Source organism: Lemur catta, chromosome 9 (assembly GCF_020740605.2).
Source record: "Lemur catta isolate mLemCat1 chromosome 9, mLemCat1.pri, whole genome shotgun sequence".
In the NCBI taxonomy this organism is placed as follows: domain Eukaryota; kingdom Metazoa; phylum Chordata; class Mammalia; order Primates; family Lemuridae; genus Lemur; species Lemur catta.
Window position 1 is genome coordinate 23,874,814 of NC_059136.1, and position 17,024 is coordinate 23,891,837.

Below are 17,024 nucleotides of genomic sequence, written 5' to 3' on the forward strand. Positions count from 1 at the left end.
GGCGCGGAGATGCCGCCGGGCAGGCTGCCCCTGGTGCCAGGCCGTGCGCTCCCGCGCACCTGCTGCCGGGCGGCCTGGCTCGGGGGAGGGGGGGGGGGCTGCAGGGTCCCCGGGGGTTGCGGACCTGGCGGGAGCCTTTCCCGCCGTCCTTGCGTCCACATGGCTTCTTTGTGTTTGGTGACACGAGATTCTGCGCGAACTTCCCCCTTTCAAGTCTCTAAAGGGTGCCTCGTACCCCGGGGCAGAGCGAGTGCTGGAGCTGACACAGGTGGCGGCAAGATTTTTACCCTTGGAATTCTCGTCTGTAATCGTTGTGAGATGCATTTTGAAAGTTCCACCCACATCACGCTCAGTATGACCTCTCTTTCCTCGGGATGGTTTTCTACAGATGGCCATCTTGCGCTAGGGAACTTGCTGGAAAACAGACTGCCTCGCCCTTTATCGGGGCGTCAAATGCCCCTCTAAGCTGCCCTGCCATCCACTTGTATTCCCTAGGGCCTGAGGAGTAACTGTTAAGTTTTCTCAAAACCTTTTCATGGCATTCTCTTTCTTCCTCAATTTTCCTGATGTTCATCCATAGTTTCTCAGCCCTGTTCTTATAACCTGGAAAAGAGAAAATTGGGTCACTCCTTCTTGTTGGGATAAATGGCCAGGGGAGGGTGCTATGAACCTGTCCAGCATGGGTACTTGCCTCCAGGCGAGAAGACACTTGCTCTGGGCAGCGGCAGCAAGGGAGTAGCTGGAGCCAGGGGACCCCCAAGCTGGGCGTGTGCAGAGGGAGGGCAGCCCAGAGACAGAAGGACCCCCTAGGGAGAGATGTCCGATGTCAGGATGGGGCGCTGAGGCAAAAGAGAAGCTGGCCATCAGGGATGTGTGGCAAGCCTTGGCCACCAGGCCAAGGGAGGTGCTGCCCGTGGTGGGTGACACTCGGCCAAGGGAATGACTAGGACAAGAGCTGGGGCAGAGACTGAAGCAAATCTGGAGTGGGAGAAGGCTCCCCGGTGAGCAAGGGGAGTAGGGCTCAGGCCTTGGGAGAAAGCTGCCCCTGAAGTCCAGGGCCACCCAGGGTCAGTCAGGCCCTGGGGAGGATGTCCTGGGTCCCAGGAAGACAGGAACAATGCAGAGCCTTCAACGGAATGTCTGTAGGTACAAGAGAGTGGGCTGCAGTGTGCAGTCCAGGACCGGGAGGCTTGTCCTGCCTGCACCTTGGCCAGCCCTGCTGAAATCACTAGGTGTCCCAGGTGCGGGTCAGCCCTTCCGGTGAGGTCTTGTCCCCCGGGCCCCTTGTACTCCGGAGGCCCATTGATGCCCCACGAAGCCTGTGCTGGCTCCAGCTGTGCATGGCAGTGATTTGGAGTTGGCAAATGCTGCTCAAGTGGAAAAAGATTGAGTTGGGGCATCTGGGCCGAGTACCTTGGTGTGTATCTGCTGAGTGACAACATTGTGCTCCAGGTGGGAGCGGGTTCCAGTCCCTGATCTGCTCTTAAGGCTGCAGGGCCTGTTCCCATTTCTCTGGAGCCGCCCTCTGGACTGTGTCGGGGGATAAGCTTTGGGGGCTACCCTGAGAAATAAGTGAAATGGCATTCTGCAGGTGCCAAACAATCCTCAGGCATTAATGCTGGGGCTCAGGCTTTCTCAGCAGGTCAGTAGGTTCGGGCAGAACCTGGGGGCCTTGAGCGAGTTTCTTGTGTGTGTTGGAGGCCCTGAGGTTTGGGGGGGGGCTCCTGAACACACACCTGACCCCGGTCTCCCAGGAAGGAGATTGTACCCAGGAAACCCTGTCCATGCAATTCCCCAGCATCACTGCCCAGAGCGGGTCATGTGGGCGGGGTGTGGTCACGAGCAGGTGGGCAAGGCGTGGATGGAGCCACTTGCAGGCTTTTTGGGGCAGGGAAGAAGGTGGGCAGGCAGAGGCCAAATCAGGGAAGGTTTGGGATGTGAGCTGGAGAATTGTGCAACTATTCTGCATTTAATGCAGAACATTTTATGCAGGACTCAAGATTTTTCTTGGATATTCACAAAGTGATTGTAATGTTTTTCTAAACCAGAGGCAAAAAATAGGTGGCTCGGAGCCCCGTTGAGCTCACAGCCCTGTTTTGTTTGGGTTACAGTTTTTGAAAAAATGCTAACAAGTACCAAGTCTTGCAAGGGTGTGGAGCAACTGGAACTTTCATTCATTGTTGTGGGAATGCAAATGGTGTAGCCTGTCTAGAAAAGGGCTTGGCAGGAGATCAACAGTGCAGGCTTAGATATTGTACAAGCTATGGAAGGTGTTCCCAGGTTGGGGCTATTCCAACAAAACTGCTATAGACATTTGTGTACAGTTTTGTGTGACATTAGTTTTCACTTCTCTGGGACAGATGCCCAAGTCAATTGCTTGGTCCTAACTTTCCTCTTTTTAACAAACTGCCAATCAGAGGCGGCTGGATGCATTTGCCTTTCACCAGCTGCCCTCTTGGGCCTGGTCCTCAGCTCTACTGTGCCTGGTGACCCTGTGTCACTTTGCTGGTTCAGTCTCGGTGGAGGGGGGTAGTTACCAGAGCAGGGAGAGCTGGGAGGGTCCTGATCACTCCTGGGAAGATGCTGGTGCTGCCAGACTCACGAGACTTGGTTTCTGCAGGGGCAAATGCTCCTCTACTGTTGTTTAGCTTCCAAAACCCTGGACAGCTCCTATGCTATTCTTTGTGTCCTTGTGAATCATCTTGTCAGTTGTTTGCTCAGTTTTCATGGATCTAAACTGTCATTTCTCACCCTCAGCCCTACTGCTGTTTGGGGGCTGATCTGCACACTGTAGGCTGTTGGCGGCATCCCTGCCTCCAGCCACTGATTCCAGCAGCACCTCCTCCCAGCTGTGACAACCAAAATTGTGCCCAGTCATTGCCAAGAGTCCCCGGAGGGCAGAACTGCCCCTTGTTGAGAATGACTGCCCAAACAAAGGATGAGCAAGCTAGGGCACAGAGCACTGGACAGAACTTCGTGCTCAGAACTCAGAGGACCTGGACATGGATTGACTACAGGGTCTGAAAGACATTTGGGATGTCTCCCAGACCTCCCTCCCGGGGTCTCGACTGCAGGCATTAAGCAACCCACTGAACCTCAGTTTCCCAGGTATCTGGAGCCAGAGAGGTGGTAAGTGCATTTTCACTGAAAAGGGGTCACTCCCACTGTAAGTTAGTGAACTATTGTACTGGTTTATGTGTCAGTCTCTTACGAGTTTGGTTCATAGGCAGCAGTCCTGAAGAGACTCACCGGAGGCAGTGACCAGCCAGCGTCCTGCAGTCCTGAGGACCCAGGAGATGGCACCTACATTATTCCCTGGGAGGAAACCAGTGACCTCCTTGGGGAGATCTTGACTGCACCCCCAAACTGCAGGAGACCAATGGAACAGTAAGCAAGTCAGAAACAGATGTTTACTGTATGAGAAAATAGGTACGGACAAGCAGGGGAAGGAAGCATTCTGTAACAAATACTGTGATCCATGCGGAATGAAGAAAAAAACATGTAAAAAGTACACCACTGAAAAAGTGGTCAAAAACAACATAGAATATTTATCCCAAATGTAGAGGATACTTACTAAGGACTAAAGATAGAATATAAAAGTAAAAGTTCAACAACTTTGGCTAGTAGGAAAGTTAAATTTCTGGGCAACACAAAATAACAGTGGGAAATACTGGACCAGGGACAATATCTGCCACCAACACAAGAGGCCAAGACCACGGGCTGTTACAGGAGCGTTCACAGGACACGAGCCGTGTGATTTAACACACATGCCATGAGGGAATGTGAGGAGTAATTGGGTATGACAGCGTTCAACCTAAGAAACAGACACACAAAAGACAGAGTTGTGAACACCAAAAACACCAGCTGAATCTCAGTGGCTGAGGCTGCACCGACAGGCATGTGTGCAGTGCTTCCTAAACCACACTGGGACACCAGGGCCAGATGAGGTACAGACAGGCAGGTGGGGGCTGAGGGGCTCCAAGCTCAGGGGTCCTTCTGTCCAGGAACCCTCATCAGGCCCCGTGGCCACCTTCCCTGGAGCCATCTCCAATGACAACTGCAGGGCAACAGTGTCCTCTCCAGCTGGACTGGGAAGTTGCCACCATGCCCAGGCAGAGATCCCAGGGGAACTGTGGCCAAGGTAAGGACACTCTACTCACCCTTGGTGCACTGAATACGTGGCTGGATTTGAGGAGGAAACCAGGAGAAAGCAACACCAAGCTCCAGGAGCACAAGGCTCTTGAAGGCACAGGCCGACGTGCCCAGAGCAGTCTCCTTGCTCACGGGATAATATGTTTGAGACAGGACTCAGAGCCTACTCCATCTTCCCTGGGCTTCAGCTGTTCTCTGCTGACCGCGGAGATGCCTCCACCCTGTCCTGGCTCCCTGAGAGCCATGCCCCAACACCAACTCCCTGTCCTTGTTCCAGAGCAAATGTCCGAGTCTCCCCAGAGGCTGTGGCTTTTTTCCCTGGTGCTGAGGCCACAGAACCTTATGCCCCAGTCCTGTCTTCTACAGCATGTCCTGGTGTCTCAGCTCACTCACAGGAAAGAAACAATCACATCTTGGTGCCTGAATTGGGGACTGATATGAGAGGTCACTAGGAATAAGGCCCAGGTGCGCCCAGCAGCGCAGGGGGACCTGCCCAGAGCCAACAAGCCTGAGTTGCTGTCAGCCCTCCCTCTCCATGTGGAACAGGAAAGGGAGGCCCACCCAGGGAAGGGCTCTGCCATCCAGAGCTCGGTGTGTCCCCCGGACTTCTGGTGGGGGGACAAAGATGAGACACGGGGAGGTTCTCTGTGCTGAGGCCCAGCCAGAGCTGTCCTGGTCAGTGCTCTCCCCAGGAACGAGGCCCAGTGGGCAGTGCATGCTGGGCAGGGCAGTTGAGGAGGGCTGTGTGGACAGGACACTCTGTGCTCCTGCGAAGCTTCTGGGTTTTTGCTTTCACCTTTTCCTGCAATGACAGCCCTGATGCTTGGCTGAGGGGCTCTCACATTTCCCCCATACACTTCTCAGAAGGTTCTGAACATCGAGTTCGTTCCCAGAACTCCCCCACCTCCAGGGTGGCCGTGCTGAAGGCAGAAGGAGCCTCTGGTCTGTCCCTGCTAGCACAGCTCTCCGGCGGCCCTGGCCCCGCTGATGGCGCGTGAGGACTGAAGGACTGAGGAAAAGTCGCCCACTGTGACCGTCAGGTTGGGGACCAAGTGAAAGCTCCCTGCAGTTGTTTCAAGTTTTTTGTTGGGCTCTCAGATAAAATGCTTCCCTGCGCTTACCCTGTTTCACCCTGCCTGCAGCAACAGCCCTTCCCAGGGCCAAGGTGGCGGAGAGCCGGGCCTCGTGCATGTGGATGCTGTCCTGGGCTGGGGACTGCTGCTCTGGACGAAGTCACCTTTCTTCTCCCCAGAGCGCTTTTCCTCTTCCCACTTGGTCTCTGCTCTGCCTCTGAACTCAGGAACAGGTGAATCTTTCTTGTTACTTTTAAGTTTCCTTTTTATCAATATCTCATCAGGAACTTCTTGCTTTGGGGTGATCTGCTCTAACAGCCTGAAAAGGAGGAGAAGTACCTTCTCAGTAAATAAGGAAGCACAATTATTACCTAGTTCCCTTGCTGATAAAAACCAGACTATGAAAGCAAGAGAATGGCTTTGGTCAGGCAGTAACTGGCACCTGTCAATGATCATAGCTGGGGTGGGGTGGGTGCCTCATGATGAGCAAGGTGGAGAAGCAGAGTGGGGGCACAAGCTTGCGCACCCCTGGCCTAGATGGCAACACATTCACTTCCTATTTTTTAAAAAATACTTAAGAAAGTTGGGAGATAGATCAAACATACATAAAGTGAGAGTGTATAAAATGGGATCATATAAATGAGTGACAGCAGATCACACACCCAGTCACCCTCCGTCCATTTTAAGGGCCAGACACCACCTGGAGCTCGGAGCTGTGTGCGTGCCCCTCTTCTCTGGAGTCTGGGGTGACCCAGGCTTTTGCTTTTCTCTAGTGTGTTACCACATGTGTACTCCAAACAACACAGCTGGTTTTGCTTGGTTCTGAAATTCACGGTAATTAGAATCCTCCCGCTCGTCTCTGTGCCTTACTTTCTTCGCCTGCCATCAATCTGAGGTCCATGGTGGTGGCACAGTCACGGCTGTGTTCATCATCATGGCTGAACAGCTTTCCCTGCACCAACAGACCATCCTCTGTCCACTGCCCTACTGACGTTGGGTTATCTCCAGTCTTCCTGACAGTGTGTGCACACTGTGAATATTAGCGTATGTGTCTCTCTAGGTGCACGTACGAAAGTGTCTCCACTGTAAAGGAACAAGTGAAGTCCCTGGGTTAGCAGGGAACACCTTTCTCCAACTTGCCAAAGATGCCAGACCATCTTCCCGAGTTGTTTTACCACATAACACTCTAACAGCATCACGAGTGCTCCTTTGCTTTCTATGAATTCTTTATACATTCTGAATATTAGTCATCTGTCACTGCAGCAGTCAGGGTAACACACTGGCTGTGATAATAAAGAACTTCCAACCTCTGTGTCTTGATACAGTAGACGTTCATTTCTTGCTCACATCATGAAGGTGCTTGAGGCTGTCCCTGAGGGTGACTCTGGGGCTTGGCCCCTTCCTCTGGTGTGTGGCTCTGCCATCTCCCAGTCCTTCTCTTTCAGTCACAGAAGAGAGGAGAGCGGTCAATTGTGGGGAACCTTCCAGGAGGCCAGGCCTGGAAGAGGCGTCCATCACTTCTGCTCATATTCCACTGGCCAGAACCCAGTCCCACGGGCCCCGTGGCTGCAAGGAGGTCTGGGATCTATGGTCTTCCTTTGTGTCCAGAAATTAAATGAGACAATTTCAGCCCTGAAACACGTGCCCTGCCACTGCTAGCTCTGGGACCACATCACCATCCTCCTATTTGCTGTCTTTTCTCTCTTCTGGTGAACAGAAGTTGTGAATTTTAATACAATCAAAAGTATTAGTCTTTTCCTTTATGATTTGTACTTTTTAATATCTTGTTTAGGAATTCCTCTTCTACCCTGAAATCTTACAGCTGTTTTCCTATACTTATTTCTGAAAGTTTTAAAGTCTCTTGATCCATCTGAGATTTTTTTTTTCAAACCGCTGAGGTGCAGATCATTCTAACTTTTCCTGTGTGGATAACCACTGGTCTCACTGCCATTTACTGACTGCCCACCCTGAAGGTGCAGCTCCAGCCTTGGCTCACGTTCAGCTCCGAGTGCGTGGGCTGCTCTGGGCTCTGCCTTCCCCAAGATCACACAGCCTCGATTCTCGGATTCTCGTAAGGCGGGTCCCCCGCACCTCCGTATGGTTTTTCCTCAATGTCTTGTTAATTTGCTTTTCCACACATATTTTTGAATCAATTTCGGATACACAATGAAACCTGGCTGGGATTTTGATTGGACTGATTCTAAATTAATTTGGGGACGAACCAATGTCTTTATAATTTTAGGACCTTCTATCAATGAAATAGTATATCTCCTTCATTTTTTCAGGTATGTAAAAATTTTCTACATAAAGGCCTTGCATATTTTTATTGCTATAATAAATCTTTTAAAAATTGCACTTAAAAATAGTATATCAAATTAATTAATTTTTTTCATTGCAGTAAAATATCACAATACTTATCATTTTAACTATTTATGAGTATACAACTCAGTGGCATTAAACATATATACAATGTTGTATACCCATCACCACTACCTCATACCCAAAAGTTTCTCATTGTCTTATCCACTGGGGCTGTTATAGCAATGTCCCATAGACTGGGTGACTTATAAACAACAGAAACTTATTTCTCACAGTCCTGGCAGCTGGAAGTCTGAGAACAGGGTGCCATGAGGGTCCGGCTGGAGACGGTTATCTTCCTGTTGGGTCCTCACGTGGCAGAAAAAGGGTGAGCGAATTCTCTGGCCTCCTCTTCCAAGGGCATGAATCTCATTCACGAGGGCTCCATCCCATGACCTCATCATCTCCCAAAGGCCCCACCTCCTAATACCATTACCTTGAGGGTTAGGATTTCAATACATGAATTTTGGGGGAAACAAACATTCAGTCTGCTGCATCCATCATCCCCAGCATAAACTCTGTCCCCATTAAACACTAACTCCCCGTCTCCCCTCCTCTAACCCCTGGTAACTACCACTCTACTTTCTCTCTGCATTTGCCTACTCTAGGTACCTCTTATAAAAGGAATCATACAATATTTATTTGTCCTGTGTCTGGCTTATTTCTCTAAGCACCAATCATATTTTCAAGGTTCATCCATGAATCAAAATTTCACTTGTTTTTATGGCTGACTAGTATCCTTCTTTTTTTTGAGACAGGGTCTCACTCTGTTGCCCAGGCTGGAGCGCAGTGCCATCATCACAGCTCACTGCAATTGCAAACTCCTGGGCTCAAGTGATCCTCCTGCCTCAGCCTCCCAAGTAGCTGGGAATATAGGAGCATGCCACCATGCACAGCTAATTTTTCTATTTTTGGTAGAGACAGGGTCTTGCTATGTTGCTCAGGCTGGTCTTGAACTCCTGGCTATGAGTGATCCTCCCACCTTGGCCTTCCAAAGTGCTAGGATTACAGGTGTGAGGCTGGCCTAAAAAATGTATCTTTTAGGCCGGGCGCAGTGACTCACGCCTGTAATCTTTTGTTGTTGTTATTCACACGGATTTTGTTGAAGCCAGCCCATCTTTTCTGGAAGAGGCATCCAAGGCCATCAGCTTTCACAGCCATCCCTCCATGCATGTGAACAAATACTTGGTCTCATTAAGAACACTAACACACGACAGGAGCTACCATTTGTTAAACAATTAGCAGGAACCAGCATTGTGCTTAGGACTTCACACATTGAGTCTCTGAATTCTTGGCAACCCAATGGGTTAAGCATTGTCAGCATCCCCATTTCATATTTGAGGAAACTGAGGCAAAGGTCCCACAGCTCCAGAGTGAGGGTCAAGTCCATAAGTTGTGACTCCAGAGCTGTGCTCTGCACCACTTTCCTCCTTCCTACAAACGAAACATCAGTTAAACTACGTTTTTATCTCTCTCAATGAATTGGCAAGGATTAAGAACCCACCTACCCACTGCTGGAGAGGCGGAGGTGGCCCTGCGTCCGTGCACTCTGCAGGCATCTATGTGGGCACACCTGGAGGCAGGTCTTTGGCAATTTGTCATTCTGCATCTGGGGGTCCATCCTATCAGCCTTAAATGGAGAAAAGATATTTATCACAGCATTATTTATAGTAACCTAAATTGGAAACAGTCTACGTACCCGTGTTGGCAAATGGTTATGTCAACTCTGGCTTTTCTATTCAATGGATCCCCATGCCATCATTAAAAGTAATGGTTCCTAATGGTAATAGGGAAAAATTATACTGTAATAAGTAAAAATAAACCAGGGTGTGTGTGTGAGTGTCCTAGGCTGTCCACAGCCACCACTCTCCCTGGCACATCGAGATAAACAGCAGAGGACACCTGCTCTGAACAGCACCCGCGCCCACAGTTTCATTCCACTACCTGCATCCAGGTTTCTTGACTTCCTAAGCCTTGCAACATTTAATTCTGAAGGTCTTTCAGATGTACAGAAAGCTTGCAAGGATAGGGAGTGAATTCTCATGTACCCTTCATCTAGAACAGGGATTGGCAAACGGTCCAAGTTTGGCCCGCTGCCTATTTTTGTAAATAAAGTTTTATTGGCACACAGTCATGCTCATGGCTTATGTGCTGTCTACAACTGCTGTTGCCCTACATGGCAGTTGAGTTGTTGTGACACAGACCATAGGGCTGCAAAGAATAGTTACTATCTGGCCCTTTATAGAAAAAGGCCAGCTAGCCTCTGCTCTAGACTCGCCAATGACCAACATTTAGCCAATATGCTCTGTCACTCTCTCAGTACACACTCACATGTTGTTACTGTTTCTTTGTGAACATTTCAGAGTAAGCTGCAGGCATCATGACCTGTGCCCGATAACCTGAGCATGCATCTTTACCAAGGACATAACCTAGGAGGGCAGAGGTCCATGAAATACTGGCGCCAGGTCTGCCAAGCATCCCAGCAAAGTCCTTTAAGCAGCTCTTCCAATCCAGGCTCCCACTGACCTGTGTGTCTCCCGCGTCAGCTCTGATCCCTGCTTTTGAATAATTTCACCTCATCGGCTCTGTTTCTGGGACCAGGAGGCTTCCTCTCTTGGCGACAGGTGTCTAAGGAGATCCAGCCGAGGTAGGACAGCCCCAGGGAACATCAGCATAAGGAGATCCCAGTGAGGGAGGGCCCTCCACCCCGAATGCTCTGCCCTGGGGGAGGCGCAGAACTGCCTAAGTCCACCTGTAGCATCTAGAACAGTCCAGGTGAAGCCAGGGCCACCCCTTGCCTCGCTCTCCTCACTCCCATACAGAAAGCAGTGAGCTGACCACAGCCCTGGGGAGCCAGACAGAGAGGCTGGTCGCACATGCCCTGCCCTGGCAGTGCAGGATGCAGCCATGGCACAGGCAGGCACACAACACTACAGGACATGCCCTCCACCCTCATTGGGACCACAGGCTACCAGGAAGGAGGGCTGTGAAGGCCATGCTTCTAGCGCTGACCATGGCACAGGATAGTGAGGAGGCTGTCCCTCTGGGAGAAGCTGAGAATCACCTGTGTGTCTGGACATGGGTGGCCCCTCCAGTGTGGTCCCAAGAGCAGAACACCCGGACATGTCTGATGAAGGCCAACACAACCTCAGCCCAAACACAGCAGGGCTGTGCAGGTGACCACAACTATACTAACAAAACGTGTATGCTGGGGCGTGAGAGGGCTGAGGACCTTCCCCTCAGACCAGCCTGCTCGGGTTCATGGCCAGCCCAGGGGAATGAATGTCAATCCTGACCTCTGAGATCCCTCCAGCAACCTGGGAGATGCTGGCCCGGGGCCATGATCTAGCTGGGGACATGTGGACGGGCTCTTCCGAGACTTGTGATGTAGGCAGCTGACTGGGCCAGAGGCTAAGCCATGGCAGGCTTTCATTTGGTTTTGGGATTTAGGTGAATTTTATTTTCACATTCTAGGAGGTTTTTTTTCAGGGGGTGGGGGGAACTGGTGCTCACCATCTGTCTGTGTATCCGCCTTGGGGAATGGTGTGAGAGAGGCTGGGAGCTGAGCAGCCCGCTCCCACTCCATGACACCCAGGCTCCTTGAGCCACAACATGGGTTCCTGGGGCCACACTGGCCAGTGTGAGCAGTCAGGGAGAAGAGAGATGCTTGGCATGTATTTTGGAACACTCTTTAAATAAATCCGTGAGGACAGAGACTGAAAGCACTCTTGAAGGTGGAAGGGGAGGCTTGCCCCAGGCCACTTCTCAAGGATGGCGACCTCATGCATTGCCAGGAACTGGGCTGGGCTGGGCTGGGCCCACGCAGAGGGTTAGAATGTTATAGCTTTTAGAAAGACCATGACAGTGTCCACCAGGACACAACTGTCCTCCATTGTTTGGGGTGCGTCCCCCCCCCCCGCCCCCGGCTGGTTTCTCTGACTGCTTGATGGACAAGCCCATCTCTGGCTCCAACTTGGGACCCTTCTCTCGGAATTCCCAAAGACCGAGGCCATTATTAGTCTTCTGTGTCCAGCTGGAAACACAGGTGCCAACATTTTCCCAACAAGAAGCCATATTACCTCCTGGTTGACAAAGCCACCTCACTACTCTCTCACAAACCATGGTCCCCTGGAGAGCAGGAGCCCCCACACAGACCACTCTCAGAGGAACACCAAGTGCCAGAGAGTGTGGACCAGGGAGACAGGCATGGGTAAGTAGACTAACCTGAATGCAGGGCTGGCTGTGGGGCCGGGGCCACCGCCTGTGTCCAGAGGCCGAGTGGCAGACACAGGTTGGATGGAAGCTGCTGTCATCTCCTGGGAGCCCCACTGCGTGGCTGGGGACGAAGTCTCCATGGTGGGAGGTTCAAGGCCCTGAGGAGCCCAGGTCCTGAGCGGTCTCTCCAGGTAAGTCAGGCCGCCCGTCTGGGGTGACAGCTGGGCCAGGACACATGGTGTGGCCCAGTTCTGGGGGCTGGTGCTCCAGCCAGAGAACAAACCACAGGATGGTCACTGAAGCCAGCTTAGCAGGGACCATGGGGGTCTGGTACAGCCCAGGGGACAGCTGGTTCCCCAGAGCTTGCTGCAGAGCACTCCTGTCTAGCTTGGGGACCCAGAGGGTGGAGAGTCTACAGACTGGAGCCTTGCAAGGGCTCAAGCAGAGTGGACGCCACAGGCAGAGATGGCCACAGGAGATGCTGGTTCACAGTGCCAGGGGCCTCTCCTGCTGGGTGTTCTTGGGCAGCATGGGCGGCAGCTGTTATGCTCATCTATCCGTGGTGCTATCCATGGGCATCAGGTAGTTCAGAAAAATGGCCTGTAGCTTCACAGAGCCTCAAGGAGCTTCCACACCATCCAGTGTCTTGATCCAAAGAGATTATCTGGAGTGAGAAAGTTCTCTTGCCTGCTTGGCGTTTCCGTATCTGATGGGGTTCATTTCCTGGGCACAACTGGGATGAGCAGCCTGAGGCACACGGCCCCAGGCCTCGCCTCGACCAGAAGCAGAAAGAGGAGGAGTGCGTGGCACAGACTCCAGTCACAGCTTCCCTGTGCTCAGGGCTTCTTCCGCGGGTGGCGCTTCCGATGACGAATGAGACAGGAGCTGTAGGCAAAGGCTTTCCCACATTCCTTACATTCATAAGGCTTCTCTCCAGTGTGCGTCTTCTGGTGTTTCAGGAGATTGGAGCCGCAGTTAAAGGCTTTCCCGCACTCCCCGCATTTGAAGGGCTTCTCTCCAGTATGAATTCTCTGATGTTTAGTGACATCGGAACTATGCCGGAAGGTCTTCCCGCACTGATCACACTTAAAGGGCTTCTCTCCGGTGTGCACTCTCTGATGGCGGATGTGATCTGTCTTGTGCTTAAAGATTCGCCCACATTCGCTACATTCATAAGGTTTCTTCCTCTGAAAAGGAATGAACACGGGGACTCCCTCAAAGTCATCTTTAAAGGAAGCATCGAAGGCGTCAAAGATGTGTTCTTCATCTTCCGGACTCAGGCTGGGCCCCTTACCGTGTCTTCTGGCCACAGCAGATCTCTTGTTTGGCTTCCTTCCCCCAGAGGCTCGCTCTTCTGTGAGAGCGTCCTTCTGCACGTCTGCCTCCTCCCTTGGGGTCTGTGTCTTCTTTCTTCTGCCTGCAGGCTTCTCCATCTCTCTCAGCTCCCTGGAAGCCGCCTGGACTAAGGGTCTGCAGCCTGAGCTGCAGGAAGCCTGGGGCTACTGGCGCCCCCCTCCCAGGCTCTGCTTGCCCAGGAACTCCCCATTTTCCCAGCACGTGACTGACGCTCCATGCCAGGAAGGAAAGAGTGGCCTGTCCTTGTGCTGCTGGAAAGAAGCAAGATCACAAATGTCAGATTAATGTGTCTTCCAGAGGCTGCACAATCAAGGGGCAGGACAGCAAGTGCTGGGAAGGGGACATGGGGAGGGCATCGCCCTCCCTTCCCATGTGCTCCCCAGTGAGCATCTCCAACTAAATTCCTGATCTCCCCAGAGCCCTAAGTCACTCTCCCTGATTTTCTTGCTCTCGGTGAGCGGTATCACCGCTCACTCAGCTACTGACCAAGGAATCCTTATTCCTCTGCCAGGGGACAGGTCTGCTGTGGCTGCATTAGGATCTGACAGGCACATGTACCAACATCTGCCCCAAGGCTGTTCCATCTCCACATCCCCAAATCTGTCTTGTTTCCACCAGGGTCTTACTCCTCTTCCACTGTCCTATGCTTGGGGCCAGTCACATGCTTTGGAGCTACAGGCTGCAGGAGCCTCATGCCCATGGGAGGGGCCTCCTGGAGCATGGACCCCCAGCTGGCCCACATAGCCAGCAAGCCCCGTCACATCACACCCCTGTGCAGACCCCGACAGCCTCCCTCAGATTCACAGACACTACATGCCTCTCCTCTGGTGACCCCCTTGCCACCCCTACCTTCTTTGGGTTCCCCAAACACACCCAATCCTTCCTGCCTCTGCACTGGACTCCCACCACCCCCTGCCTTCCAGAGCTCTGCTCCAGTGGCCCCTTCTCAGAGACAATCCTGACCCGGTGACATGCTCCCCCAACACTGCCCTCCTTTTCCCAGCACTATTTTTCCTCCTAGCACTTAACATGGGCTAAACCCTTCTTTGTTATTTTTTTTACTAAACGTGGCTTGTTCACTGTATTATCTATCCCAATGCTTCCCTACTGCTCCTGGTACACGGAGGCTCCACATTATGTATTTGTTGAATGACTGAAAAATTAAAACAATGCTATCACTTAGCACGTCCCCTGTTCTGAGCACTTAAGGAGTATCAATATATTTAATCCTCATCTTCACCACCATTTCCCCAGGTCACATGAGAGCGAGTGACAGCACTTGGTCCCTGGCACAACCCCTTCTCTGCAGCCCAGGCAAATTCTCACCTGCACTCAGGGTCGAAGCCCCAGGTGACCACCAACCAGGACCTGGCATTGTCTGAACCTTATTCCACACAAATATCTTTCATGAGCTCTCAAGGGGAGGGAAAGATCATTCCATCTAACAGCATCCTGATCTCACCACAAATTCAAATAAGAATTAGCCAATCCCAGTGACAGGAAGTGACTGGTAAGGCCCAGGTGTCTATAGAAGTATCACCTTGCATGGCTGTCTCTTTTCTGTTTCATTTCTGAGCTTCCTGACCTGCCTCTTTCTCTCAGGGCTAACTAATGAAATTCCAGCCTAAATCCTTGAAAAAATTCAGGTTGTTTTAACTGATAGTGAAAGAAATCTCCATGAGATTAGGAGAAAGTACTGTTTCCTCTGCAATGCCAAGGAAAGCAGATCGTGGTCTGACTCCTCAAACCACCCTGAAGAAGGTGTTCTTAGCAAAGAAGCCTCGTGTCCTGGGATGGTTACTCTTGTCCACTAGGAGGTCCACAATCCTGACAGGTGTCTTACCCAAAGATGTGATGTTCTAAGTAATAATATTCCAAATTCTTTGTATTAGTTCTTGGTCAACCGGGCTGCAGTGTGAGGCTAGGGTCAAGCTTTCGTAGGAAATGGAGCTAAGACACAAATGACATACACTTTAATGCATAGATACTCCAAATTCTCTTTGTTAAGTTGAGAGGGGAATGCTTGTCCTTCTCTCTTCTCTCCCCATGTATGGAAGTAATGCATAAAATGCCTGCATAAATTTCCTATCTCAGCAAGGAGTCTGAGAGTCTGGTCGGTCTTTTCTAAATGAAAATGTTTAGATAAACTTGGTTCAGGTTCAGGCCAATATCACTTTCTGAGGACTCTATCTGGAGGTAGCTTCTGGGAGGAGGTGGTTCTCAGCATTGGGTAGGAGCCAGAACTGAAGATAAAGGAAGGTCATCTGCGCAGAGGGGAAGCTGCAGGAATCAGGTGGCAGCTCTGCTGGGATGGGCAGAGAATCACAACCCCAGTCAACCATGCAGGAGTCCAAGGCAGGGGGTCTAGCTTTAGTAGGAAAGAGAGGTAAAAACCAAGGACCAATACAAAAGGGCAAACAATCCTTGTGTTTCACGTGGTGGGGGCTGAACTGTAGGCGCCTTCTGCTCTCCCATCGGGCTCTACATTGAGTCCACTCGATGGAGAGGAGTGGTCTGTGAACCCACGGAGCCTGACACCTGCTAGCCCTGGGCCTGTGGGGGTCCTCTGTACTCCACAGCACTGTGCCCTCCACCGGGACACCTGTCACTGGTCACTGACGTGCCAGTTTCCTTATGAGGCAGGGATTTCTGCAAGTAAGGATCATGTCTTTTTCATACCCAAATACCTGTCACATATTGTGCTCAGGAAACATTCTTGATAACAGTCTTGTCTGCCCAACTCAAGCTGGCAGGTGCTTAAGGGCAGAGACTGGAATTCTCACTTGTTTACCCACTGTGCACACTGAGAAATAAAATACTTATTAAAAACAGTGGACCATCGTGATCGTCTTCTTGGCCTCTTCATTTCACAGGCTTGCAGACATGAGTGACTGCTACAGCTACACAGACAACTCAACCCATACCTGCACAGCAAATGGGAGCCCCAACCTAAAGGGTTCTGGTTCTGCTGCACAACTTCAGTATAGCTCCATTACCTCTCCGGGTTGAGGCCTTTTCACTTGTAATCTCTGGGTGTCTATCAGCGGTGGGGCTTTCCAGGAAACCTCACATACCCTATCTCCTCTCTCTTTCGCCTCCAGGAACCTGAGTGTCAGGGAGAGACTGCGTTATTGGTGGGCTTGCGACTCACGGCCCAACAGCCCATCGGGTGCACAGCCCGCCAGGTAGCTATGTCAAGGCCTGCGACACAAGGCCTTTCAAAACCAGCAGAGAAGAGGGGGCCACCAAGGTCTCCCGCGCTCCTGGAAGAGCGGCACGCCCCCCGCCAACCACAGATCTGCGCCCCGCGTGTTTAGCGGGGACAGCCTCGGACCGTCCGCCCCTCCCGCCTGGAAAGCCGCGGGTAGCGAGTGAGGGGACGCGGCTGCCCCTGCAGCAGAGCCCGTCCTGACGCCGCGCGCCCCGGACACGACGCGGCAGGAGCCCAGAAGTACCTGGCTGGAGACGCGATAACGGAACGGGACGCGGGCGAGGACGGCCAGAGGGTGGGCGGGGCAGGCGCGCCCTCGCAGGGTCCGGCCGCGGGAGACGCGCGCCCGCTTCGCAGCAGCCACTCCCGCCTACCGCGCCGGCCCTCGCGGGGCAGCCCGGTAGCTGAGCCGGCCCTTGGCGCCCGCAGGAAGTGTCCGGCCGCCGACACGCCCCTTTCCGGGGCCGCTCTAGCAGCTGAGGCCCGGCCTCTCGGTAGTGGTGCGTGGCCCAAAGGTCCGCCCCTCCATGGCCCCGCCCCTCCCGGCCCTGCCCCGCCCCTCCCAGGCCCCTCCCAGGCCCCTGTCCCCAGTCCCTCCTGGTCCCGCCCCCGCCCCTCCCCGGCCGGGTTCCCGGCTCTCGGGGCAAACGCGGCGGCTC

At 52.4% G+C, this 17,024-nt stretch overlaps 1 protein-coding gene across 3 annotated transcripts; it reads right to left on the reverse strand.

Annotated features, from left to right (window-relative positions):
• Positions 1-542: 542 nt before the first annotated feature.
• Positions 543-16,738, reverse strand: ZFP41 (ZFP41 zinc finger protein). 3 transcript variants are annotated; one of them, XM_045561365.1, is made up of 5 exons: positions 16,610-16,738; positions 11,808-13,405; positions 9,092-9,213; positions 4,161-5,544; positions 543-603 (listed from the first exon to the last, which is right to left on the reverse strand). In XM_045561365.1, the coding sequence occupies exon 2, from the start codon at positions 13,229-13,231 to the stop codon at positions 12,635-12,637; it is 597 nt and encodes a 198-aa protein (XP_045417321.1). In that variant the 5' UTR covers positions 13,232-13,405; positions 16,610-16,738; the 3' UTR covers positions 543-603; positions 4,161-5,544; positions 9,092-9,213; positions 11,808-12,634. The 3 variants fall into 3 exon arrangements, with proteins under 3 accessions (XP_045417321.1, XP_045417319.1, XP_045417320.1); XM_045561363.1 differs by lacking the exon at positions 543-603 and having other exon boundaries at positions 3,397-5,544; XM_045561364.1 differs by lacking the exon at positions 543-603 and having other exon boundaries at positions 3,397-5,544; positions 9,088-9,213.
• Positions 16,739-17,024: the final 286 nt, after the last annotated feature.